Source organism: Salmo trutta, chromosome 15, assembly GCF_901001165.1.
Source record: "Salmo trutta chromosome 15, fSalTru1.1, whole genome shotgun sequence".
In the NCBI taxonomy this organism is placed as follows: Eukaryota; Metazoa; Chordata; class Actinopteri; order Salmoniformes; family Salmonidae; genus Salmo; species Salmo trutta.
Window position 1 is genome coordinate 15225907 of NC_042971.1, and position 26857 is coordinate 15252763.

Consider the following 26857-nt stretch of genomic DNA (forward strand, 5'->3'; position numbering starts at 1 on the left):
AACAAGAACATAGCCCAACAAACCCCGAAACACTCTAAACAAACACCCCCTGCCACGCCCTGACCAAACTACAATAACAAACCTCTTTTACTGGTCAAGACGTGACAATATTATAGGCTAATTACACAATAACCAGAATGTAAATTAGTTATAATAACTGTATAGATGGGTTATAACAGTAAAAGCTGTAAACCAGTTAAAATCGGTCTCCTTCCCCACAGCTTTGGGATCAATTCCACTTCATAACGAAGTGTATCAAAAATAAAAATTGCCCAAAGACATTCACTCAGTGAACTTCAAAATGAAATTTGAACATGCCTATATCCTGGATAATAGCCTTTGAAATACTGTATCTCCTCTTGGTTGCTGACTGTGGGACAGTACAGTGCTCCTTTCGCTTTAAAGAGGCAGGTTAGCATTTTTCATCATGAATCTTGTTCTGGTGGCAGCTCTGCAGAGTGGTCACTAGCTGGCACAGCCACAAAGTCATAAAATCTTAATTTAAACCTAACCATAACCCTAACATTAACCACACTGCTAACCTTAATGCTTAACGCTCACCTTAAAGTAAGACCAATAAGCTCATTTTAGTTTTCATGAATTATTATGATATAGCCAATTTTGACTTTGGCCCATCTAGAGAGGAGGGTGTAACGGCGACCTGCAATTTGGGGCGTCCTCTTTATACCTCTATTGGTACATTTTCTAAGCTAGGAGGCGGGGCACTGCTTTCCCGCAGTTCTGTTAACAACGGCGATGGGCAGGTGTTCGGCAGGCTGGAGCGAAGGGCACTTTGTGATAGCTAGGACTCCGGTACACAGCAGGAGAGTACTGGGATAGATAGCTAGAGAATTAGGACACCGGTAGACAGTGTCCTTCGCCTATCGGGCACCGACCCTATCTTGCACTGACCCTACGCACACTCACTAGACTATATATACACACCATATACACACACACTCACTCACCCAAACACATTCACATACACTACATACAGTACCAGTCAAAAGTTTGGACGCACCTACTCATTCAAGGGTTTTTCTTCATATTTAATATTTTCTACATTGTAGAATAATAGTGAAGATATCAAAACTATGAAATAACACATATGGAATCATGTAGTAACCAAAAAAAGTGTTAAACAAATCAAAGCATATTTAATATTTTAGATTCTTCAAAGTAGCCACCCTTTGCCTTGATGACAGCTTTGCACACTCTTGGCATTCTCTCAACCAGCTCCATGAGGAATGCTTTTCCAACAGTCTTGAAGGAGTTCCCACATGTGCTGATCACTTGTTGGATGCTTTTCCTTCACTTTGTGGTCCAACTCATCCCAAACCATCTCAATTGGGTTGAGGTCAGGTGATTGTGGAGGCCAGGTCATCTGATGCAGCACTCCATCATTCTCCCTCTTAGTCAAATAGCCCATACGTAGCCTGGAGGTCCTGTTGAAAAACAAATGATAGTCCCACTAAGCGCAAACCAGATGGGATGGCGAATTGCTGCAGAATGCTGTGGTAGCAATGCTGGTTAAGTGTGCATTGAATTCTAAATAAATCACTGACAGTGTCACCAGCAAAGCACCCCTCACTATCACACCTCCTCTATGCTTCACGGTGGGAACCAAACATGCAGATCTGTTCACCTACTTTGCGTCTCACAAAGACACGGCGGTTGGAATCAAATATCAAAATTTTGGACAAAGACCAAAGGACAGATTTACACCGATCTAATGTCCATTGCTCATGTTTCTTGGGCCAAGCAAGTCTTTTCTTATTATTGGTGTCCTTTAGTAGTGGTTTCTTTGAAGCAAATCGACCATGAAAGCCTGATTCACGCAGTCTCTACTGAACAGTTGATGTTGAGATGTGTCTATTATTTGAACTCTGTGAGGTGTTTATTTGGGCTACAATTTCTGATGTTGGTAAATTGAATGAACGTATATCCTCTGCAGCAGAGGTAACTGTGTCTTCCTTTCCTGTGGCGGTCCTCATGAGAACCAGTTTCATCATAGTACTTGATGGTTTTTGCGACTGCACTTGAAAAAACTTTCAAAGTTCTTGAAATGTTCTGCATCGACTGACCTTCATGTCTTAAAGTAATGATGGACTGTCATTTCTCTTTGCTTATTTTAGCTGTTCTTGCCATAATATGGACTTGGTCTTTTACCAAATAGGGCTACTTCAATGCTTCACGGTGGGAACCAAACATGCGGATCTGTTCACCTACTTTGCGTCTCACAAAGACACGCCAGGGTTGTGGGTTCGATCCCCATGGGGGATCAGTACGGGAAAAACTTTATTTTTTAATGAAATATATGCATTCACTACTGTAAGTCGCTCTGGATAAGAGCGTCTGCTAAATGACTAAAATTAAAATAAAATAAAATTTTATACCATCCCTACCTTGTCACAACACAACTGATTGGCTCAAACGCATTAAGAAGGAAAGAAATTCCCCAAATTAACTTTAAAGAAGGCATACCTGTTAAATTAAATGCATTCCAGGTGACGACCTCATGGAGCTAGTTGAGAGAATGCCAAGTGTGTGGAAAGCTGTCATCAAGGCAAAGAGTGGCTACTTTGAACAATCTAAAATATTAAATCTATTTTGATTTGTTTAACACTTTTTGGTGACTACATGATTCCATATGCGTTATTTCATAGTTTTGATGTCTTCACTATTTTTCTACAATGTAGAAAACAGTAAATATAAATAAATAACCTTGGAATGAGTAGGCGTGTCCAATCTTTTGACTGGTACTGTACGAACACATACACATGACACACACACACGTACATATCTACCTCAAATGCCTTGTACCTCTGTACATTGATCTGGTACTGGTACTCCCTGTATATCCTTGTGTATTTTATTTTATTCCTCGTTACAATTTTTGTTTTTTTAACTCTGCATCGCTGGGAAGGGCTCGTAAGCAAGCATTTCATGGTAAAGTCTACACTTGTTGTATTGGGCACATGTGCCAAATAATATTTGATGTGATTTTTCCTGCAGTTCTGTTAAGGACGGCGAGGTTAGGTGTTCGGCAGGCGTTAGTGAAGAACACTGTGTGCTAGGTAGCAAGCTAGCTAGGACACCAGTAGACAGTGTCCCTTGTCCCCGAAAAACTCTGATAATACATTTATTTCCCTCTTGAGATGCATTTTAAGCGCATAGACAATCAGAGGAAATCCAGAATACCAAAAGGGTCACACAAGCATGAAGATAGCATGCTCCAGGGGGGCCTTCATGCAGGAACAAATGGGATGCTCGAGGGGGGCGTTTCTACAGTGCAGCATTGCCCACATGCAGGAACGCCCCGAATTGCAGGCCGCAATCACACACTATTGGATCAAGCAGAAATCGCTCAGTTCTGCCTCCAGGACAAGACTCATCCCAATAAACGTCAACCTGATTTAAAGTGTCGCAGGCAGGGCTGGTCTGTGGTGGATGCTTTCCGGTTATCAAATTAGAGTCGGTGAGCTGGGATAGGCTGGGAGTTTGGTTCAGAGAAGTTCGGACATAGCCTACTGCGGGACGGGGCAAGAAGAGTAGCGACTGAATGTGGGACAGGAAATCTGACGTGGACCATCTACGAGAAATAATCGCATTTGTTGCATCCAGCAATCAAGGATCTCACCCGCGTGAATGACAAAGGTTGGGTGGGTAAACTTTGTCATTCGGGTCTGATCGTTCTAAAACCGGGCTGTTGTTTTAAGTGGAAGCGCTGAAAGGGAACATCATGCCAAGGCGGACCGTGCACGAAGTAACAGTCCACGATGTCCAGAAGAGGAGAAATCCCAACAAACACTATGTGAGTCAACAAGTCATTTTCTTTCTACGGTAGAGGACCGACCACATCTGTATATTGTAGGAAAGTACACGCCACAAAACCCTTATTTTCTTCGATTAAAGTTCAGTTATAATATTTTTCGTTCGCTGGCTGCTCTGGTCAGGAAAGGTAAAAACAAAGGGAGTATCAAATTACATTCTACCAAAACAGTTGCTGCAAAAAAAGATTACAGTGCGACTTTGTTGCCTTCATCTAAAGAAAATTAGAATGGAGGATATATATATATATTTTTTTTTTTCTTAGACCTGAACACTTGTCAACATCTGGAAATAACGGGGCATCATGTATGCACTTTCCAGATGCTGGGTGTAATTTTACATAACAATTCAATTACCTTTTAGGCCTATATTAGGCTACTAGTGAAATAATGATAATATAGCCTTTTGAACACTGCTAAGAATGTACACCTGATTATGACTTTATTTAATTTAACCTTTATTTAACTAGACAAGTCAGTTTAAGAACAAATTCTTATTTACAATGACGGCATTGGAACAGTGGGTTAACTGCCTTGTTCAGGGGCAGAACGACAGATTTTTACCTTGTCAGCTCGGGGATTCGATCCAGCAATCTTTCAGTTACTGGTCCAACACTAACCACTAGGCTACCTGCTGCCCAAACTTTAATAAACACACATCACAAGACAAATATGGATAAGTGTGTCTTCCAAAACTGCTGCAACTTGGATGTTATATGACTATTACAGTAGAGTAAGATTTTATGCACCTGAGAAAGAACAATGAGGTCAACATAGCGGTTTTGAAAGTAGTGGCGGGCATGATAGGTGTCTGTGTTTAGAAAACCTGACAGACTTTTCCAAACATCCCAAGGACATTTGTCTAATGTCTATTTGAGAATGGTTGCGAGACAACCAGATTTCTTTCCTGAAGTGGAGAATCTGTGCATCACAGTATGATATTTGGGTAGCCCTACCTACCAGGCCTTTATGCTCTCCTATAGGGAACAAATTCTTATTTACAATGACGGCCTACCCCGGCCAAAGCCTAACCCGGACGACGCTGGGCCAAATGTGCGCCGCCCTGTTGGACTCCTAATCACGGCCGGTTGTGATACAGCCTGGAATCAAACCAGGGTCTGTAGTGGCGCTGAGATGCAGCGCCACTCGGGAGCCCAAATCACCTAGCAACCGCACCAGGCGCCATGTTGGAAGACCAGAGTTAGTCTGGTGGAAGTCCTCCTCATCGTCCACATGACTGGCTGTGTTTTGCTTCCACCGGAAACTTCTGGAAGGTTACCCAGAAAACGGAGGCAGTGGGAGAACCTATTTAAGTAGGTAAATATATTTTTAACATGATAGCTACAGGAACTTTGTGTGCAGGCTAACTCAAATGAGCTGCTAACATAATGTTGACTAGCTAGCCAAGTGAATTAAATATCACCAGCTAGCTAACTTGATATTAGCTAGTTACCTAGCCATCTTGATTTATTTATTGTTGTAACTTGAAATGCATTTGTAGATAGGTACGTTAACTAGCTAGCTAACAGCCGTGGAAGAGGGTGAAATGACTACTAGCAGTTCCAGCTGTCAGAGAAGAGAGAGTAGTTTACTCTGGATAAGGCAAGTACTGTACCTTTGTGGGAGGATATTATGAAAATATTCTGCAGTCCCTAGTGAGGAAAACTGAGGATAGAGAGCTATAGCAACATAATATTCAGTGCTGTCTAATTTGAGTATAATGCAGCCTGTTTCTTTGTGATGTTTTCTGTCCTCAGATACCCTGTCTGCAGATGAGGTCCCAATGACTGTACCAATAGAATAAGGGTACATCCTTGTATACCATGGATAATATGTGTAGCTATGTGAGCAAATTTTGTCAATAAAAATACAGTTAAGTCACACACAATGTATAAACCTATTACAGCTAGAGCAGGCCAACCCTGCTGGATGTGCAGGCTTCTGTTCAAGCCCAGCCACTAACACACCTGATTCAATTGATCAAACCTAATTAGTTGAAAATCAAGTGTGCTATTGCTGGTCTAGAACAGAAGTCTGTTCACCCAGTAGATCAGGGATCAGTGGCGCGAGGTTGGCCACCTCAGCTATTTCCTTTTTTTTTGTTCACCTGAAATTATGCTTTAGTAATAATAGCCTACTTGTTACTAAGATGTCTAACCTTTACATATGAGTTAGCTTACTTGTATACTTTGAAATGATATGAAAGTGTTGTTTCATTGAAGTGAAGTATTTAACTTGTTTTAATTGTTAACTTAAAACTATTATTCAATGTTGATTTAATCACAGGTCACAATCCTGCAATAAAGATGGGAAGGGAATCTGTCTCTGTCTGGTTCTGTGTTCCTTTTTGATTCAGTCATAAGCTCTCCAATTAGTTTTATTTGATTGTCACTCTTTTTTCAGGAGATTAGGATATGTGAATCCATTTTGCAGCTGATAATGACATGCAATGCCAATGCAGCCATAGGCCTACAGTACTACAGTATGATGGCATTAGCCTTCTGGGCATTTGCAATGCACCCCTTGACATTGTGCATCTGAAGCAGATAATAGCTGAACTCACACATTGTTTACATATTGTTCAGCTATACAGTTGAAGTCAGAAGTTTACATACACCTTAGCCAAATACGCTGAAACTCAGTTTTTCACAATTCCTGACATTTAATCCTAGTAAAAATGTATTCCCCGTCTTAAGTCAGTTAGGATCACCACTTTATTTTAAGAATGTGAAATATCAGAATAATAGTAGAGAGACTGATTTTATTTCAGCTTTTATTTCTTTCATCACATTCCCAGTGGGTCAGAAGTTTACATACACTCAATTGGTATTTGGTAGCATTGCCTTTAAATTATTTAACTTGGGAGAAATGTTTCGGGTAGCCTTCTACAAGCTTCCCACACTAAGTTGGGTGAATTTTGGCCCATTCCTCCTGACAGAGCTGGTGTAATGGAGTCAAGTTTGTAGGCCTCCTTGCTTGCACACGCTTTTTCAGTTCTGCCCACAAATTTTCTATAGGATTGAGGTCAGGGCTTTGTGATGGCCACTCCAATACCTTGACTTTGTTGTCCTTAAGCCCTTTTGCCACAACCACATAATTTTCCTACCTCATGATGCCATCCATTTTGTGAAGTGCACCAGTCCCTCCTGCAGCAAAGCACCCCCACAACATGATCCTGCCTCCCCTGTGCTTCACGGTTGGGATGATGTTCTTCGGCTTGCAATTCTCCCCCTTTTTCCTCCAAACGTAACGATGGTCATTATGGCCAAACAGTTCTATTTTTGTTTCATCAGACCAGAGGACATTTCTCCAAAAAGTACGATCTTTGTCCCCATGTGCAGTTGCAAACCGTAGTCTGTTTTTTTTATTGGCAGTTTTGGAGCAGTGGTTTCTTCCTTGCTGAGCAGCCTTTCAGGTTATGTCGATATAGGACTCGTTTTACTGTGGATATAGATACTTTTGTACCTGTTTCCTTCAGCATCTTCACAAGGTCCTTTGCTGTTGTTCTGGGATTGATTTGCACTTTTCAAACCAAAGTACGTTCATCTCTAGGAGAAGAACGCGTCTCCTTCCACCCAGCTGTCTGGGTGCAGGTCTGGACGGGCATAAAGGTTTCTTTGGTTTTCTGTCAGTTCTTGAGTCTTATCTTCTTGGTGTTTCATGATAGCGTGTTATCTGTAAAAACCCTGTTGTCTTTCCTACCTTGTTGCACAGAAATTGATGAATCAACTTGTTTTAGACACTGTTATCATGCAGCTTGGGTTAGCCACTCGGCAGTTGTTGTCGAAAGAATTGATGCGATGGTCTTCCAACATGGCCGCCAAAGTAAAAGTCAACTGGCAACCCTCTATAGGCTACAAACACTGGGGTAGAAAACCATGGCCTTGGGCATGGGTATTTGTTAACCAGGAAGCATACTACTCACTTGTCTATTCCTAAGGTCATTGTCAGCGCAGAGTACACAAGGCATTGATGGAATGTTTGAACAAGGGAGGCGCTTCTGCACACTTCTGTCTGGGATAGAGAGCAGAAGCAGAATATGCCGTTTGAGACTGTCTGGCCCATTTTGTGTTTAGTCCTGACTACAACTTTTTGTGGTGCAAGCGTAACTTCTACAAATGGGTGGTAGGCCTACTACGAAGTCCCTGAGCCATCAGAAAGATATTGAGAATACCTTGTGTGCACATTGCACAACGTGACGAAGCATGCCTACACGGTACAGTATTCTACTCTCTGATGGTGCTGTGATCAGTGTATCACAACACTGTTTCCATCGCTGGATCCAAGCCACCTCAGCTTTTCTGTTTTGAATTATCTCTAATGCACAGGGAAAGGGTTAGGAGCTGAGCGTGGGCTGAGGCAGATGGAGGAATGTTTTTTCTATTTAAAAAACCACTCCTCAGTCCTCCTAGGAGATATGGGGTGTGAGTATTGGATGTACGGTGATAATGATGACTAGTTACATAATACTAACATGCCAATACACAGTGAGCATCGTGAGGTGCAGGATATAAAGTTCTTGAGCTCCTGTGTCTGCTCCATCTGCTGTGTTTACTGGTTCACTGGTCATGTGCCATGCGTTGAGTCCTGCATTGAGCTTCGTCCACAGCCTTGGTCTCCTACAGGGAAGGCAGGGGAAAAGGGACAGGCCGAGCTGGCCCGTCCTGGGACAGAGGCCAACAGAAGCACTCAGCCAGACACAATCACTGGAGAGTTTACGTCCGATCACCTCCCAGCCTCTCTTTCGCTCTTCCCCTTTTAAAAAAAAGGAAAGTGTTTGTTGTGCTTGTATGTCAGCCAGCACCAGCAGGCCATTATTGCATGACGACAGTCGACAGGCTGCAAGATGTTTTATTTTTTATTCACGGTCTAGTTAGTACTTTGATCTTTACACAAGGTTGGTTTCACTGATGTCACAAGCGGAATACCTAAACCTCTAGTATTTCATTGCACCCCTAAAGGGAAGATATAGATGAAAAATAAAGAAAACTATTGATAGAAACATCAGCAGACGAGATCGGTCAGTTTGGCTGTTTTTGACTATGAAGACTTGCCGTATTTAGCAATGTAATACAATGTTCTGCTGTCTCACAGTGGTGGTATGTCATATGCCCATGCATCCTTTGTAAGACTAGACTTCGATAGTGTTAGCCCAATATGCTTGAGAAGTAGGCATGATCATTTCCTATTTCATTGGAATTTATGATCTTAAGGTGTGGGAAGTGAGTTCATATGAAAGGATATCCCTTCTGTGTCTGTGGAAATGACAGACATCACACTAAATTACCACACAATGAACCAACTCTATTTACTTGAATGACATCTTCCCTAGAAACCACGTCATTGTGGACTATTGTGTGACCATGAATCAGAAAATAAATGTTGGGATTTTACCAATTCCTTACAGAGATTATTACACTGTTATTGTTGTTACTATAACAAGAGCATAAATACATGCCAATTGGTATGGATTCTGGTCGTCACACCTACCTGGTATGGCTCTGTAGGGAAAAAAAGGTTTAAAGATAACACCCTTCTTTTTTTTCTTTTTTAGGTTTACATCATCAAAGTGTCCTGGTCTGATGGCAGCACTGAGTTCATCTACAGGCGCTACAGCAAGTTCTTCGACCTGCAGGTGAGCTGGGAACTGCTATGGGAAAACCACTGTGCACACCTTGTAGTTCAATCGTAGTTTCACACTATATGGTCGTGTCTCAAATGGCACCCTATTCCCTGTAATCCACTACTTTCTACCAGGGACTATAGATGGAAATGAGCTATCTAGCTAAATCTGGTGCAATGGCATGTTGTACATTGTCCCTGACAAATAACAAAATAAATAAATCATGGCCCTAAGGGCTAAAATACCATTGTACTATGCCATCGTACAGGAGTACCAATAGGAATACAGTGTTAGTGTCTGGGTCATCGAACCATGTGACTTGGTTTGGTAATTTATATGAGTCGATTCGGGAAAATGAACTAATTCAATGGAGCCTGGAGAAGCTAAATGTGGATTCCAACAGATAACCACAAAAATATTTATTTTAGACGAGAACGTCACACAGGCCGTTTATTGCATGTGGAGGGAATTTCATCAGAGTTCCAGTTCCTTTTTCTGTGGCCATCTGTGTTAAATACATCATCCAATACTGACAAATGCTATTTCTTCTCATAACAAATTCATTATTATGTCAATCTTAACTACTTACAAATAATATATAAAAGCATGAGATATAATGTTTTGGTAAGGCTGTGAATATAAAACTATAAACAGTTAGGGCAGAAAGATGACAGTTAACTCTTTCAGAATCTACACTGTACAAAATATCCTGTTGTTTTTACAGTAACTTTACGGTGCCATTTAGGATGCAAACTTGCACAGTGAAGGAGTAATGAGTCATTTCATCTGGCTGTTGCTGCTCCTCTGCAGCAGCAGCCAAATGCACTGACCCACCTGGATGCATCTCTCTGAGAGCCTGCCAATGCTGGTGTCAGTAGGGACATAAAACCAATGAGATGGCCCGGGCTGGAAGAGTGCTTCCCGCTGTGGACACATCACCTGGCTGCTCCACTACTGGACAATTCTCTGGTATTGTAAAGCATCAATGGAAAAAGATGCTCTCTGGGTTCGTAATAAGGCACCCATTATTTTTTGGAAACTATTATCCCCCCTCCACCCCAACCCCACACACCCTGTTCCTCGCTTCCTTCCACTGTCTCTCACTGGGTCATCATCCCTCACTCTTCTGATGTCACTGCTGCCTGCCCTGCTGTCCATCCTGGAGACAACCATTGTTGAATATGAAAGGTTGAGATGAACAGATCGGCTGGCAAAAAAAATGAAAGATGACATGGTCATACAGGCTGTCTCATGCATCACATCCCATCAATAGTGGCAAATGCTGTGTGAACCAGACCTCAGCAGAAAATAGTTGTATTTTGTAGTTTATTTGAAAAGACCAACTTTTCAAATACTTGAGGTAGTCGAATAGAGGTTATATAGAGTTAACTAAAAGGAAACTATTTTCTTTGATATTCAAATGCAGGTATTAAAAAAACAAATAATATTTGAAGGTATATGAATATATGCCAGTTATTTGAAAACAAAAATATTTATTTGATGAAGAACCAAAAACTATAACAGTTAGTTGAATTCGTCTAAATATACAATGAGTATACAAAACATTAGGAAGACCTGCTCTTTCCATGACAGACTGACCAGGTGAAAGCTATGATCCCTTATTGATGTCACCAACTTCAACCAGTGTCGATGAAGGGGAGGAGAAAGGTTAAAGAATGATTTTTAAGCCTTGAGACAATTGAGACATGGATTGTGTATGTGTGCCATTCAGAGGGTGAATGGGCAAGACAAAAGATTTAAGTGGTTTTGAACGGGGTATGGTAGTAGGTGCCAGGCACACCGGTTTGAGTGTGTTAAGAACTGCAATGCTGCTGGGTTTTTGACGCTCAACAGTTTCCTGTGTGTATCAAGAATGGTCCACCACCCAAAGGACATCCAGCCAACTTGACACAACTGTGGGAGGCATTGGAGTCAACATGGGCCAGCATCCCTGTGGAACATTTTCAACACCTTGTAGAGTCCATTCCCCGACGAATTGAGTCTGTTCTGAGGCCAAGATGGGCTGCCACTCAATGTTAGATGTTCCTAATGTTTTGTACACTCAGGGTATGTTGCCCTAAGAGTTGTGCAAAGTTGGTAGAATCTTATTCAAAATTATTCAGTTGTAATAGCTGCCAAAGGTGTTTCCACCAGATATTAAGTCTGGGGTGTGAAGACATGCAATCCATTTTTTATTCATTTTGAACATTTTGTATAATTTTCATTCACTTTGAAAACGTGGAGCAGGAAAACATTTTATTTTAAGGGAGCAAAATGTGAAGACTGTGCAAGGGGTGTGTAGACTTTCACTATGCTCTGTATAGCTGTAGCCTACCATCATCGTTGATATGGCGAGTTAGTGACTTTGCCACGTGAAAGGTAAACAAACAAACAGGCAAATATAGCCTACAAGCGGATTCAGCGCCACAGACAGCAATGGGAATTCCCATGATTTTAAAGTTAGGCCCAACAGAGGAAAGTGGAAGAAGATTATTTTTCCACAAAATGATTAACTAAAATAACTTTATGTTCCTAAACAGGCGTCCTACAGTCACTGACACTTCTCATTCAATGGGCATCGCACATAATACGTCCTAATTTTTCACAGAAGCTGGACAAAAATAATGTCCAATATAAATAAAAAAGGAGAATGTCTGTTTTTGCTGCTCGTGATATTTTAATAAAACATTGGTGATTTACTTAAGGTTACTGTGTCCGCTTTCGCTGGCAAAATCAATGCCATTACCTTTTGGTCGGTCTTACATATCCCTTTTTGTGCTGACTGAAATTGTCATATTGGCACAAATTTTTAAGGACACACCTCAAATATTTCCACCCCTCCCACCTCAGCGCAAGCGAGCTGATGTTAGACAGGTAAATTGCCGAACCTGGCGTAAGGGGTGGAAAATGCCAGTGCGCCAGTTTTTACATGACGAAATTGCAAATGAATGTGCTTTTGACTCTTGTACCTCCTTAGCGCCAGCCGAAAATAGAGCCCTGTGACATTGAGGGAAGACAAAGACAGACTGGTCTTGATGTCTCCTCACATTCCATCTCCATCTAACAGTAGGGGTGAGTTACTTTACAGTACCTAGCCCAGGGCTGGGCGGTATACCATATTTTACTATATACCGGTATTTATGCAAGGAGCGGTTTGGGTTTTTACTTTATCTTGTATAACGGTATTTTAATGTTTGGTTTGTTTAGTGTGTCACACCACTCTGGCTTGTGAAATGTGTTTTTTTTCTAGTTTACTCCGTTTGCTACTGAGGTCGTCTCTCTCCCTATACACACACCAAGCCCCGCCCCCTGTCACTCAAGGAGAGCAGTTTTTTCTCTACTATGAGTCACAGCCACTTGCTGTTCACTGGCAAGGACCGTCTTCATGGTCAATGCTGCTGATGCAACAAGATGTTGGTGACGACAATGCTGATTTCCTTGCTTCTTAATATGAATCTGCAATCGTTCTATATTACACCATCAGTTTTTGTATATATTGTGTTAACTGCCAATGCTAATCGCTAGTTAGCTGGATAGCTAGCTAAATGTACTTAGTCAGAGCAAAGGTAGCTAGTTAATACACCCTGATACTAGTGCTGGTATACAGTAGGCCTACATCAGCAGGTTGTTTGTGCAATGGTATATTCTAAATCAGAGAGGAATAGGCGAAGCATTCATATTTTAGCTACATCAAAGCTAGCTACAGCAGGTAAGAGAAAACAAGCTCTGCATGTTGTTCAGTTTACTCCTCTCTAATTACTAATGCAGAGTTGGTCTTTAGATTCCTTGACTTGAAGCCAGAACCGTTGTGTAAGCCAGTGTTTCCCAACTCCAGTCCTCGAGTACCCCCAACAGCACACATTTTTGTTGTAGCCCAGACCAGCACACCTGATTTAACTTGTCAACTAATCATCAAGACCTCTAAACTCTAAAACCCTTTTCGAATAGCTAGAAACTCCCATTCCTATGCATAGGTGTGATGTATAGCTGATACTTTGCTACTTTCTCCCAGAATCTCACAGCTGTCACATATTTTCCACATGCGGTAATGGAGTAACAAAACCCTTTAAAAGTGGAAACAGCACAGTCCTCTGTTGAGATCATGGGGCTGCCTGTTGTGAGCAGCATTTTGCACAAAAGCTAAACATGCCCTTACTCTCTGGCACACTAAGATGCTGGACTAAATTGCATCCCATGCTATTCATTTTAATCTGGAAACAATTAGATATAACATATGCCTAGACTTAAAAATGCTAAACGGAAGATATCTGGGTCTTTAAATACAGTAAATAGCAGTACTGTGCACTATGGAAATGAAACATTTGAAATGTAAGTGTAAATTAAGCAGTTGTGGTTTGAGTGGTTTTTAATTCTGGAATGGTTTGGAAAGGGGGAAAATCTATGTGGAAGACTTAATAAGTTAGCATAATAATATATACATTTTTAAAGCACTTCAAATGTTACATTTTCTGTTATGATATAAAAGACAATACGTAAGAAATTCAACTATATTCAGCCGTGGGAAGATTTTTTTCTTGAGCGGATGGTCGGGGGGCTGGAACTTAAATAATTACAAATAATTTCTAGACAAAGAATTGACTGCAAGAAGGCCAAAATTATACACTGCTCAAAAAAATAAAGGGAACACTTAAACAACACAATGTAACTCCAAGTCAATCACACTTCTGTGAAATCAAACTGTCCACTTAGGAAGCAACACTGATTGACAATACATTTCACATGCTGTTGTGCAAATGGAATAGACAACAGGTGGAAATTATAGGCAATTAGCAAGACACCCCCAATAAAGGAGTGGTTCGGCAAGTGGTGACCACAGACCACTTCTCAGTTCTTATGCTTCCTGGCTGATGTTTTGGTCACTTTTGAATGCTGGCGGTGCTTTCACTCTAGTGGTAGCATGAGACGGAGTCTACAACCCACACAAATGGCTCAGGTAGTGCAGCTCATCCAGGATGGCACATCAATGCGAGCTGTGGCAGGAAGGTTTGCTGTGTCTGTCAGCGTAGTGTCCAGAGCATGGAGGCGCTACCAGGAGACAGGCCAGTACATCAGGAGACGTGGAGGAGGCCGTAGGAGGGCAACAACCCAGCAGCAGGACCGCTACCTCCGCCTTTGTGCAAGGAGGAGCACTGCCAGAGCCCTGCAAAATGGCCACAAATGTGCATGTTTCTGCTCAAACGGTCAGAAACAGACTCCATGAGGGTGGCATGAGGGCCCGCCGTCCACAGGTGGGGGTTGTGCTTACAGCCCAACACCGTGCAGGACATTTGGCATTTGCCAGAGAACACCAAGATTGGCAAATTCGCCACTGGCACCCTGTGCTCTTCAAAGATGAAGCAGGTTCACACTGAGCACATATGACAGACGTGAGAGTCTGGAGACGCCGTGGAGAACGTTCTGCTGCCTGCAACATCCTCCAGCATGACCGGTTTGGCGGTGGGTCAGTCATGGTGTGGGGTGGCATTTCTTTGGGGGGCCGCACAGCCCTCCATGTGCTCGCCAGAGGTAGCCTGACTGCCATTAGGTACCGAGATGAGATCCTCAGACCCCTTGTGAGACCATATGCTGGTGCAGTTGGCCCTGGGTTCCTCCTAATGCAAGACAATGCTAGACCTCATGTGGCTGGAGTGTGTCAGCAGTTCCTGCAAGAGGAAGGCATTGATGCTATGGACTGGCCCGCCCGTTCCCCAGACCTGAATCCAATTGAGCACATCTGGGACATCATGTCTCGCTCCATCCACCAACGCCACGTTGCACCACAGACTGTCCAGGAGTTGGCGGATGCTTTAGTCCAGGTCTGGGAGGAGATCCCTCAGGAGACCATCCGCCACCTCATCAGGAGCATGCCCAGGCCTTGTAGGGAGGTCATACAGGCACGTGGAGGCCACACACACTACTGAGCCTCATTTTGACTTGTTTTAAGGACATTACATCAAAGTTGGATCAGGCTGTAGTGTGGTTTTCCACTTTAATTTTGAGTGTGACTCCAAATCCAGACCTCCATGGGTTGATAAATTGTATTTCCATTGATTATTTTTGTGATTTTGTTGTCAGCACATTCAACTATGTAAAGAAAAAAGTATTTAATAAGATTATTTCTTTCATTCAGATCTAGGATGTGTTATTTTAGTGTTCCCTTTATTTTTTTGAGCAGTATATATTTGACTAAAACAATAATTACAAACCTTGGAAACAGATTTCCAATTGAAAATCACTTGGAGCTGAATTCCTGGTTGTAGTGGTTTTCAATTGGAAATCATTTACAGTCTTCTCTCCAACAATGAAAATACAATAAGAAAAAAAGATTGTTCAGAAGACTTGGTGGGCAAATAAAACCACCCATGGGGCAGAGGTGGGTAGAGTACCACAAATCTGTACGTAAATAAAAGTAGTCCTCTTAAGAAACTACTCAAGTAAGAGTAAAAAAGTATCTGGTCAGAAAACTACTTGAAGTACTAGTTACAAATTTTGTTTTGATTTTTTTTATACCATATAGCAAACAAAAAGAACAACTTAGTGCAATTGACATTCATTTATTATTTAAGCCTGCCAGCCTCATCTTGCAGATGTCCTCCAGCACAGGTATTCTCCAATGAAGACTGACATATAACAAAGTCCGTAGGCTGTACAGTTTAAATTTCGGTCTTATTCAAAGTTGACTTAATATCTATCAATGTGCATACATTTCATAAAAAGGTAAATGGCACTCAAGACATTGGAATAATTTACCAATTTCAGTAGCATTAATGAAAATGTATTTCACAATATCATTTAAAGTACATGTGATGGTGAATCCATACTAAAAAGATTTACACCAAGTGTCATTTTTTTACTCAGAATGAAATGGAAAGGAGGTCAGGTAAGTTTTACAACTGTCAAACAGCCATCAAAATTGAAATGTCACTGTCAATCATGTTACTAGTATGCAAATCAGACACATTTCAGCATGGAACGAAACATCAAGGTGGGTATTCAGGTAAGAATCGTGTAAGTAATACAAATAATCAAACAGTGCAGATATCAATGTTTTTCCTGCCAAGGTAGGATTTACCCTGCATTCTCCTTCTCTTCTGAACCTCTCTTTTCCACTTTGAAGGGTCTTTTCTTTTCTTGGTTGGCCCATTCTCCTCCCCCTCGGTTGACTTTATTTCTAGTTGCTACAGTATATGGGCCAAAACGCTTACTGGGATGATGTACTATATGACAAATGTGCTTATAGGTCTTGTCATTAAAAACAGAATTACATTTTAGACACACACACACACACACACAGTGAGAGACAGCAATGGAGTGGGAGGATCAGTTGATCTAGGAAACATTAGCTAACTACATGGTTGACACCCCAGCTAGCTAGCTACCTAGCCTAGCCAGTTTATCTAGTGTCAACCTATTGTGTTAGCTATTGCCACACACATTTAATTAATCTGTTCACTCTTTATGCCAATGACAAGGTGGCTAGTTAGCTAACAAGCAGAGATCATATGGTGAGCTAAAAACAGGAGATTAAACATTCTGTCAGATTCTGGGTTAGCTACCTAGCCATTTAATTTGCACTCTCCCTGAAAACAATTTCAACAGCAGAATTATATCCGATAAATACATATCTTACTCCAGAAATATATAATATTACAAAGGCAGAAGCTAATTAAGGTGTGATTTACCTCTGATCGCGTGTGGCTAAGAACCCACAAACAAAAATCTCCTTTGGAGTGAAGACGTTAGCATCACTTCAAGAGCTGTTGTGGAGATACAGGAATGATGGACAACTTTGAGAGCCAATGGACTTGAAGAGTTTTGATGACAAGCTATTTTGAATACATTTCATTGGTCAAGGGGTCGGGAAACATTCTTACAGATGTAAAGGGGAACCAATAGACAAAATGGTGCTAACAGAGAGTGCTGCCTCACTTCTAGTCCTTAGGAAACTTTGCAGTATTTTATTTTTTTTTCTTACATTGTTAGCCTAGAAAATCTTAACTGTTATTACATACAGCCGGGAAGAACTATTAGATATCAGAGTGGCGTCAACTTACCAGCACTGTGACCAGGAATACAACTTTCCCGAAGCGGATCCTTTGTCTGAACTACCCAGGGAATTTGAGATGATTCCAGAGGCTGACCCAAAACAACGCTGCCAGAGAAGAGGTAGACGGAGTTGTCTTCTGGTCAGACTTCGAAGGCGCGCACACCACCCACCACTTCTGAGTATATTACTCGCTAATGTCCAGTCTCTAGATAACAAGGTAGACAAAATTAGAGCAAGGGTTGCTTTCCAAAGTGACATCAGGGATTGTATAACATACTCTGTTTCACCGAAACATGGCTCTCTAAGGATATGCTGTCGGAGTCGCTACAGCCATGTGGATTCTTTGTACGTCTCGCCGACAGGGATAAATATCTCTCCGGGAAGAAGAAGGGCGGGGGTGTATGTTTCATGATTAATGACTCATGGTGTAATTGTAACAACATACAGGAACTCAAGTCCTTTTGTTCACCTGATGTAGAATTCCTCAAAATCAAATGCCGACCGTATTATGTCCCAAGAGAATTCTCCTTGGTTATTGTCACAGCCATGTATATCCCCCCTTAAGCCAATACTACGACGGCCCTCAAGGAACTTCACTGGACTTTATGCAAACTGGAAACCATATATCCTGAGGCTGCATTTATTGTAGCTAGGGATTTTAACAAAGCAAATTTGAGAACACGGCTACCTAAATTCTATCAACATATTGACTGTGGTTCACGTGCTGGCAAAACTCTGGATCACTGCTACTCTTACTTCCGTGATGCATACAAGGCCCTCCCCCACCCTCCTTTTGGAAAATCTGACCATGACTCCATTTTGCTCCTCCCTTCCTATAGGCTGAAACTCAAACAGGATGTACCCGTGTTAAGAACTATTCAAAGCTGGTCTGACCAATCGGGAAATCCACGCTTCAAGACTTTTTTGATTACGCGGACTGGGACATGTTCCGGATAGCCTCAGATAATAATATTGACGTATCATTCGGTGAGTGTGTTTATAAGGAAGTGCATAGGAGATGTTGTACCCACCGTGACTATTAAAACCTACCCTTACCAGAAACCGTGGATAGATGGCGGCATTTGCACAAAACTGAATGCGCTGAAAACTGAAACCACCGTATTTAACCATGGAAAGGTGACTGGGATTATGGCCGAATACAAACATTGTAGTTATTCCCTCCATAAGGCAATTAAACAGGCAAAACGTCAGTACAGAGACAAAGTGGAGTCGCAATTCAACGGCTCAGACACATGACGTATTTGGCAGGTTCTACAGACAATCAAGGACTACAAAAAGAAAACCAGCCACATTACGGACACAGACGTCTTGCTTCCAGGCAAACTAAACACCATCTTTGCCCGCTTTGAGGATAATACAGTGCCACCAATGCGGCCCGCTACCAAGGACTGTGGGCTTTCCTTCTCCGTGGCCAATGTGAGTAAGACATTTAAAAGTGTTAACCCTCGCAAGGCTGTCGGCCCAGATGGCATCCCTAGCCGCGTCCTCAGAGCATGCGCAGACTAGCTGGCTGGTGTGTTTACGGACATTTTCAATCCCTCCCTATCCCAGTCTGCTGTCACCACATGCTTCAAGTTGGCCACCCTTATTCCTGTACCCAAGAAGGAAAAGGTAACTGAACTAAATGACTATCGCCCCGTAGCACTCACTTCTAGTCAAAAACCATATCACCTCCACCTTACCTGCCACCCTAGACCCACTTCAATTTGCTTACCACCCCAATAGGTCCACAGACGAAGCAATGGCCATAACACTGCACAATGCCCTATCCCATCTGGACGAGAGGAATACCTATCTAAGAATGCTGTTCAGTGACTAGCTCAGCATTCAACCCCATAGTACCCTCCAAGCTCATCATTAAGCTAGAAGCCCTGAGTCTCAACCCCGCCCTGTGCATTTGGGTCCTGGACTTTCTGACAGGCCGCCCCCAGGTGGTGAAGGTAGGAAACAACATCTCCACTTTGCTGATTCTCAAAACTGGGGCCCCACAAGGGTGCATGCTCAGCCCCCTCCTGTACTCCCTGTTCACCCATGACTGCGTGGCACGCCTCCAACTCAATCATCAAGTTTGTAGAAGACACAACAGTAGTAGGCTTGATTACCAACAACGATGAGACAGCTTACAGGGAGGAGGTGAGGGCACTCTTGAGTGTGGTGTCAGTAAAACAACCTCACTCAAAGTCAACAAAATAAAGGAGATGATCGTGGACTTCAGGAAACAGCAGAGGGAGCACCCCCTATCCACATCGACGGGACAGCGGTGGAGAAGGTGGAAAGTTTTATGTTCCTCGGCGTACACATCACGGACAAACTGAAATGGTCCACCCACACAGGCAGTGTGATGAAGCAGACGCAACAGCGCCTCTTCAACGTCACCTAAAACCCTCACAAACTTTAACAGATGCACAGGTAATTCGCCGGGGGCAAACTACCTTCCCTCCAGGACACCTACAGCACCCGATGTTACAGGAAGGCCAAAAAGAGCATAAAGGACAACAACCACCCGAGCCACTAATTGTTCACCCCGCTACCATCCAGAAGGCGAGGTCAGTACAGGTGCGTCAAAAGCTGGGACCGAGAGACTGAAAAACAGCTTCTATCTCAAGGCCATCAGACTGTTAAACAGCCATCACTAACACAGAGAGGCTGCTGCCTACATACAGGCTTGAAATCATTGGCCGCTTTCATAAATGGATCACTAGTCATTTTAATAATGCCACTTTTAATAATGTCTACATATCTTGCATTACTCATCTCATATGTATATGCAGTTGAAGTCGGAAGTTTACATACACCGAGAGGTGAACTTACTTTGGTGCGAAAAGTGCAAATCAATCCCAGAACAACAGCAAAAGGACCTTGTGAAGATGCTGGAGGAAACAGGTACAAAAGTATCTATATCCACAGTAAAACGAGTCCTATATCGACATAACCTGAAAGGCCGTTCAGCAAGGAAGAAGCCACTGCTCCAAAACTGCCATAAAAAAGCCAGACTACGGTTTGCAACTGCACATGGGAACAAAGATCCTACTTTTTGGAGAAATATCCTCTGGTCTGATGAAACAAAAATATAACTTTTTGGCCATAATGACCATCGTTATGTTTGGAGGAAAAAGGGGGAGGCTTGCAAGCCGAAGAACATCATCCCAACCGTAAAGCACGGGGGTGGCAGCATCATGTTGTGTGGGTGCTTTGCTGCAGGAGGAACTGGTGCACTTCACAAAATAGATGGCATCATGAGGTAGGAAAATGATGTGGATATATTGAAGCAACATCTCAAGACATCAGTCAGGAAGTTAAAGCTTGGTCGCAAATGGGTCTTCCAAATGGACATTGACCCCAAGCATACTTCCAAGGTTGTGGCAAAAGGGCTTAAGGGCCACTCCAATACCTTGACTTTGTTGTCATCACAAAGCCCTGACCTCAATCCCATAGAAAATGTGTGGGCAGAACTGAAAAAGTGTGTGCGAGCAAGGAGGCCTACAAACCTGACTCAGTTACACCAGCTCTTGTCAGGAGGAATGGGCCAAAATTCACCCAACTTATTGTGGGAAGCTTGTGGAAGGCTACCCAAAACGTTTGACCCAAGTTAAACAATTGAATGGCAATGCTACCAAATACCAATTGAGTGTATGTAAACTTCTGACCCACTAGGAATGTGATGAAAGACATAAAAGCTGAACTAAATCATTCTCTCTACTATTATTATGACATTTCACATTCTTAAAATAAAGTGGTGATCCTAACTGACCTATGACAGGGAATTTCTACTAGGATTAAATGTCAGGAATTGTGAAAAACTGAGTTTCAGCGTATTTGGCTAAGGTGTATGTAAACTTCTGACTTCAACTGTACTGTATTTTATACCATCTATTGCATCTTGCCTATGCCGCTCTGTCATTGCTCATCCATATATTTCTGTGTATATATTCTTATTCCATTTCTTTACTTAGATTTGTTTGCATTAGGTAGTTGTTATGGAACTGTTAGATTACATGTTAGATATTGCTGCACTGTCAGAACTAGAAGCACACACAACTCACTACACTCTCAACATCTGATAACCATGTGTATGTGACCAATAATATTTGATTTGATAGTATCGATTCATGTATATAAAAAAATACACAACATTTGGAGTTGAGGTTTTCATCTGACAGCGACAATATAATATCAATCTAGCTGAATAACTGAAGTGATTTGGTAAAGTGTAACAGAGTAAAAAGTACGTTATTTCCTTTAGAAATTGCTTGAGTAAGAATGCAAGTACAGCCCACAGAGAGTAACTAGAAAAGTACTAATTCATCAGTGGACTTAAGTACATGGAATGTGTTACAACCCACCTCTGCCCGCGGGCCGCCAGTTAGGCAATCCTGCAATAAGGTATTCTATTCTCCTTGACGTAGAAATTGTGGTCCATTACTTCATTTTGTATGCATGTATTCATGTTTGATGACAATTATTATTTATAAATATTATAAATTGTGGTCTTTTGTCTGTTTCAGTGAAACTGATCTATCATCCATAGACAGACTAAACCTTGAGGAATTTTTACTTCAGCAGGACAAATGAGATGGGAGTGGTATCTTTGCTTTGCTCCACTTTTTCCCCCAAGCTAGCTTACTGGTGTCTCCTGCCTTTGTTTATGACTGTTGGAAGTGGTTTCTAGTGTTCGTCCAGCCGTCACTATGCCAGACTTGAAATGTGAGAGTAGTTTGCTGCTCAGTTCTTTCCCTTTTGAATTTTATTTTCTCCCTTTAAAAAAAATCTGCAGTTTGGAAACCATGTGGTGAGCCAGCACATTGCTTACAGGGCTGACCGATGTAGCGGCAGGAAATGCATGTCTAAACCAAGTCTCCTTGCCCCCTTGTCTGTTGACGTTTCTCAACAGCTAGGGGGGAGTGTTTTCAACAACCCTTATTGAAAACACATGATGTCGGTCTTTTCAGTATGATTCACTCCTTTTAAACAAAATGTTTTTCCTGAATCCTTGCAAGGCACAAAAAAGTTTGATAATGAGATAGTGAGTTTGGTGTTTCCTGTGGTTGTCATAGACAACTTAGTTTTTTTTTACATATTCCCATCGGAAGAACAACATTGGTTGTGGAGATGGAAGCATCCCTTTATGATCTTGATTGAAGAAAGCCTTGTGGCGCCAGTCTTCTCTGATCAGCTAAAGGCTGATGACATCAACTTCTCTGCTATGCTTCTCTGACATCTTCTGGTTCTCTTGTGTCCTCCCTCCCTGCTCAGCATTGGTATGTGTCACACTAAAGTAGCCGTCTCAATGAGAGATATAGTCCACCTCAGAGAGTTTTAGCATGAAGATATGAGTGATGGAGGGGTGGTGTGTGGGGAGGGGTAGAGTGAGTGAGAGGGAGATTGTAGTCTACTGTTGAGCCGGTTTAAAATTCTAGAAAGAGATGTGGTTGTCAGAGGAGGCCTTGAACACACTCATTCATGTCCCACTCTCAGATGAAGAGCAGAAGGCTATGATGAGACTGAGTGATGTCACAGAGGAGGATAATGAACCAGACAAATGATAGCCGGCCGCCGCAAATGAACTTACTCTCTGACCAAACAAGAATTTTCTGTCCAATTAGTACATGTATTTGAAGTTGGACAGTTAGGCCTGTATTCTGTTAGGTATAGTAATATAACCCACAAAGGAATGCCTGTTATACTCCCCTGGCTGTGATGTCATACCTCCCAGCATACATCACACCTGGGGCCACATTCGCTGTGGTATCCTTGTTTACTCCTTAACAGTCATTAACTGCCCTCTTTTTCATCAGAATTAGTTAGTTTGCCCTCAAAGTTAGTTCTCGTGTTGTTATCATTACACATGGTAATGTAGGCATTTATACATTCATTCAGAGTAAAAAAATATCTAACTTAGTTTTTCTCAATTCATCAATCTGCACCGTATTCCGTAAAGTATGTAGTACTGTTTTGTTTTGACTGAAATGAACAGTACCAATGCCAAGAAAACTCCCCTTGTCAAATGAAGTCAGTCTTTACCATTGTGTTGCTTGAACCCTTAAACCTATCCTCAAGTCATTCATGTGAGTGACATGTAAATGATGTAACTGGCTGTCTGCAGCAGCAGAAACTACAATATACAGACCCCTTTTTTCCACATTTTGTTACGTTAGTTTTATTCTAAAATGGATTAAAAATATATATATACATATATCACCAATCGACACATAATACCCCATAATGACAAAGAGAAAACAAGTTTACGATTTCTGCACATTTATAAAAAATAAATAAAAATGAAATACCTTATTTACATAAGTATTCACACCCTTTTCTATGAGATTCGGTGCATCCTGTTTCCACTGACCATCTTGAGATGTTTCTACAACTTGATTGGAGTCCACCTGTGGTAAATTCAATTTATTGGACATGATTTGGAAAGGCACACACCTATCTATATAAGGTCCCACAGTTGACAGTGCATATCAGAGCAAAAACCAAGCCATGAGGTCAAAGGAATTGTCCGTAGAGCTCCGAGACAGGATTGTGTCGAGGCACAGATCTGGGGAAGGGTACCAAAGTAGAGCGATATCTTTGATGAAAACCTATTCAAGACCTCAGACTGGAGCGACGGTTCACCTTCCAACAGAACAACGACCCTAAGCACACAGCCAAGACAATGCAGGAGTGGCTTCAGGAAAAGTCTCAATGTCCTTGAGTGGCTCAGCCAGAGCCCGGACTTGAACCTGATCAAACATCTCTGGAGAGACCTGAAAATAGCTGTGCAGCGACGCTCCCCATCCAACCTGACAGCTTGAGAGGATCTGCAGAGAAGAATGGGAGAAACTCCCCAAATACAGGTGTGCCAAGCTTGTAGTGTCATACCCAAGAAGACTGTAATCACTGCCAAAGTTGCTTCAACAAAGTGCTGAGTAAAGGGTCTGAATACTTATGTGAATGTGATATTTCAAACCTGTTTTTGCTTTGTCATTATGAGGTGTTGTGTGTGGAACGGGGGGGGGAATTGAATCCATTTTAGAATAAGGCTGTAATGTAACAATGTGGAAAAGGTCAAGGGGTCTGACTTTCCGAATGCACTGTATTCCCTTCAGTCAGATGTTTTTTCTCATCTGAGACAGCAGCTCTGATTACAGGCCACAGACAGGGTGTTGGAGTGATGGTAAAGAGAGACAGTCAGTCAGGGTGTGGCTCCCCGCTAGACGCATGGGAACAATTACAGCGTGTGGGGTATTATTTTCTCTCTCCCTCTCTCTCTAAGGAGGATCTGTGAAATGAGGCATCTGCCTCTTTCGCCAGACAGATAGTCGTCATGTGTAGTCACTCAGAAGTATTTTTCCTCTGTTTTCTCTTTGTTCCACAGAGGAAGGTGTGCTGTGGTTGGAAGTAGGATTTACCAAGCGCTTCCTTAATTGCCATTTACAGGACTGGTATTCTTGGCTTCTTGCTGATCTTGTCTTTTTCTCCTGTTTCTGCACCAGTCAGTTTTTCTCATACTGTAGCTTTTGTTGGGTCTCATTAGTAGAAACAGCTCTGTACATTTTCATTTCATGGGGTGGGTATTATTGGGTCTATCTATTGGGATATGGAGCTGAATGATTTAGTTAAAACTAAATTAAGATGTACATTACATAGGGATTTTTATTTGAAGAGCTTTAATAGATGATTAACTTAATAAACATGTTTAAATCTTGTTTATTGGGAAATATATAGCACATGGTGTGATTGAATAGTCCTTGGAATATTAGGTGGAGCATTAGTTTCTGGAGAGATAAAGGGTTGCAGATTATAGGAAAGCAGACAGGAGAATTATGGATATTGAACCGGGAGGTGCAGGAAGTAACAAGGTTGACAGTAAAATAGGAGTATATGACTTCCAAGCAGGTAGGGTTTAATATGATGGTAAAGTGGATAGTCATTAATGTAATTAGTTTGGTCAGCAGGCTGTTGATTAAAACCTGTTGGGGCTAGGGGGCAGTATTGAGAAATTTTGAAAAAAATATGTGCCCATTTTTAACTGCCTCCTACACCAACTCAGAAGCTAGGATATGCATATTATTAACACATTCGGATAGAAAACACTCTGAATTTTCTAAAACAGTTTGAATGGTGTCTGTAAGTATAACAAAACTCATATTGCAGGCAAAAACCTGTGAAAAATAGATTAAAGAAATGTGAATTTTGTGACTGTACTATTTAGTGTCATTGTTTTATAGATACCACAGTGAGAAAGGATTCATTTCGCAACTCCTACGGCTTCCACTAGATGTCAACGATCTTTATAAAGTTGTTTGAAGCGTCTATGATTAACACAGAGCAAATTAGAATGCAGGGAAGTTGACATGTCGTCACTTCATTTTTTCACGCCTGCACATAAATCTGAGAAGAGTGTGGTTGTCATAATCGTTTTTCTAGACACAGGATAGGTTGTGTGAAAATATTACTGATGTTTACTGATGTTTCACGTTAAAAATGGACCAAAAGATTGATGCTAAACAACGTTTGACATGTTTGAACGAACGTAAATAGATTATTTACTAGGTTTTTTTTAGCTTTTCGGCGTCATTTTACACCCTACCCACCACGTTTTGTGGGAGCCTACTGAACGCTAACTACTTGGTGTTATTTGGACATAAATTATGAACTTTGTCAAAAGAAACCACATTTGTTCTGGACCTGGGATTCCTGGCAGTGCCTTCTGATGGAGATAATCAAAGGTAAGGGGATATTTACAATGTTATTATGATATTAGATGCTGCTAACCTGTATAGCCTAGCCTATTGTTCTTAGCATAGTACCCCGTTTATTGCAAAATGTGATTTCCCAGTAAAGTTATTTTGAGATCTGGCCATTCGGTAGCAATTACGAGATGATAATATATTATTCTTTGAATGACAATATTATAATTTACCAATGTTTTCGAATAGTAATTCCGTGATTTGTAACGCTGGATTCACTGGGAGCATTCGAGCCGAAAAAAAATCTGAATTTCACCGCGACTGTAAATGCTGTTTTTGGATATAAATATGAACTTGATGGAACTAAAAATGCATGTATTGTATAACATAATGTCCTATGAGTGTCATCTGATGCAGATTGTCAAAGGTAAGTGCATAATTCTAGCTGGTTTTCTGTCTGTGTTGATGCCCTTCTTTGAATTGGCTAAACATTACACACAGCTATTGTCAATGTACTCTCCTAACATAACCTAACTTTATGCATTCTCCGTAAAGCCTCTTTGAAAATCGGACAACGTGGTTAGATTTAGGAGATGTGTATCTTTCAAATGGAGGAAAATAGTTGATTATTTGAGTATTTGAAATGATTAGACTCTTG

General features: G+C 41.6%; 1 protein-coding gene across 4 annotated transcripts in view; it reads left to right on the forward strand.

The window, feature by feature from the left end:
- The first annotated feature begins 3385 nt into the window (after window positions 1–3385).
- Window positions 3386–26857, forward strand: part of LOC115148538 (SH3 and PX domain-containing protein 2B) — an 88350-nt gene continuing 64878 nt past the window's right edge. For 2 of the 4 annotated variants that reach the window (XM_029690501.1, XM_029690499.1), the window contains exons 1-2: window positions 3387–3814; window positions 9385–9465. In XM_029690501.1, coding sequence (XP_029546361.1) covers window positions 3743–3814; window positions 9385–9465 — 153 coding nt within the window. In that variant the 5' untranslated portion in view covers window positions 3387–3742. Of the gene's footprint in view, window positions 3815–9384; window positions 9466–26857 lie in introns of all 4 variants that reach the window. The other 2 variants (XM_029690498.1, XM_029690502.1) reach the window with 2 other exon arrangements.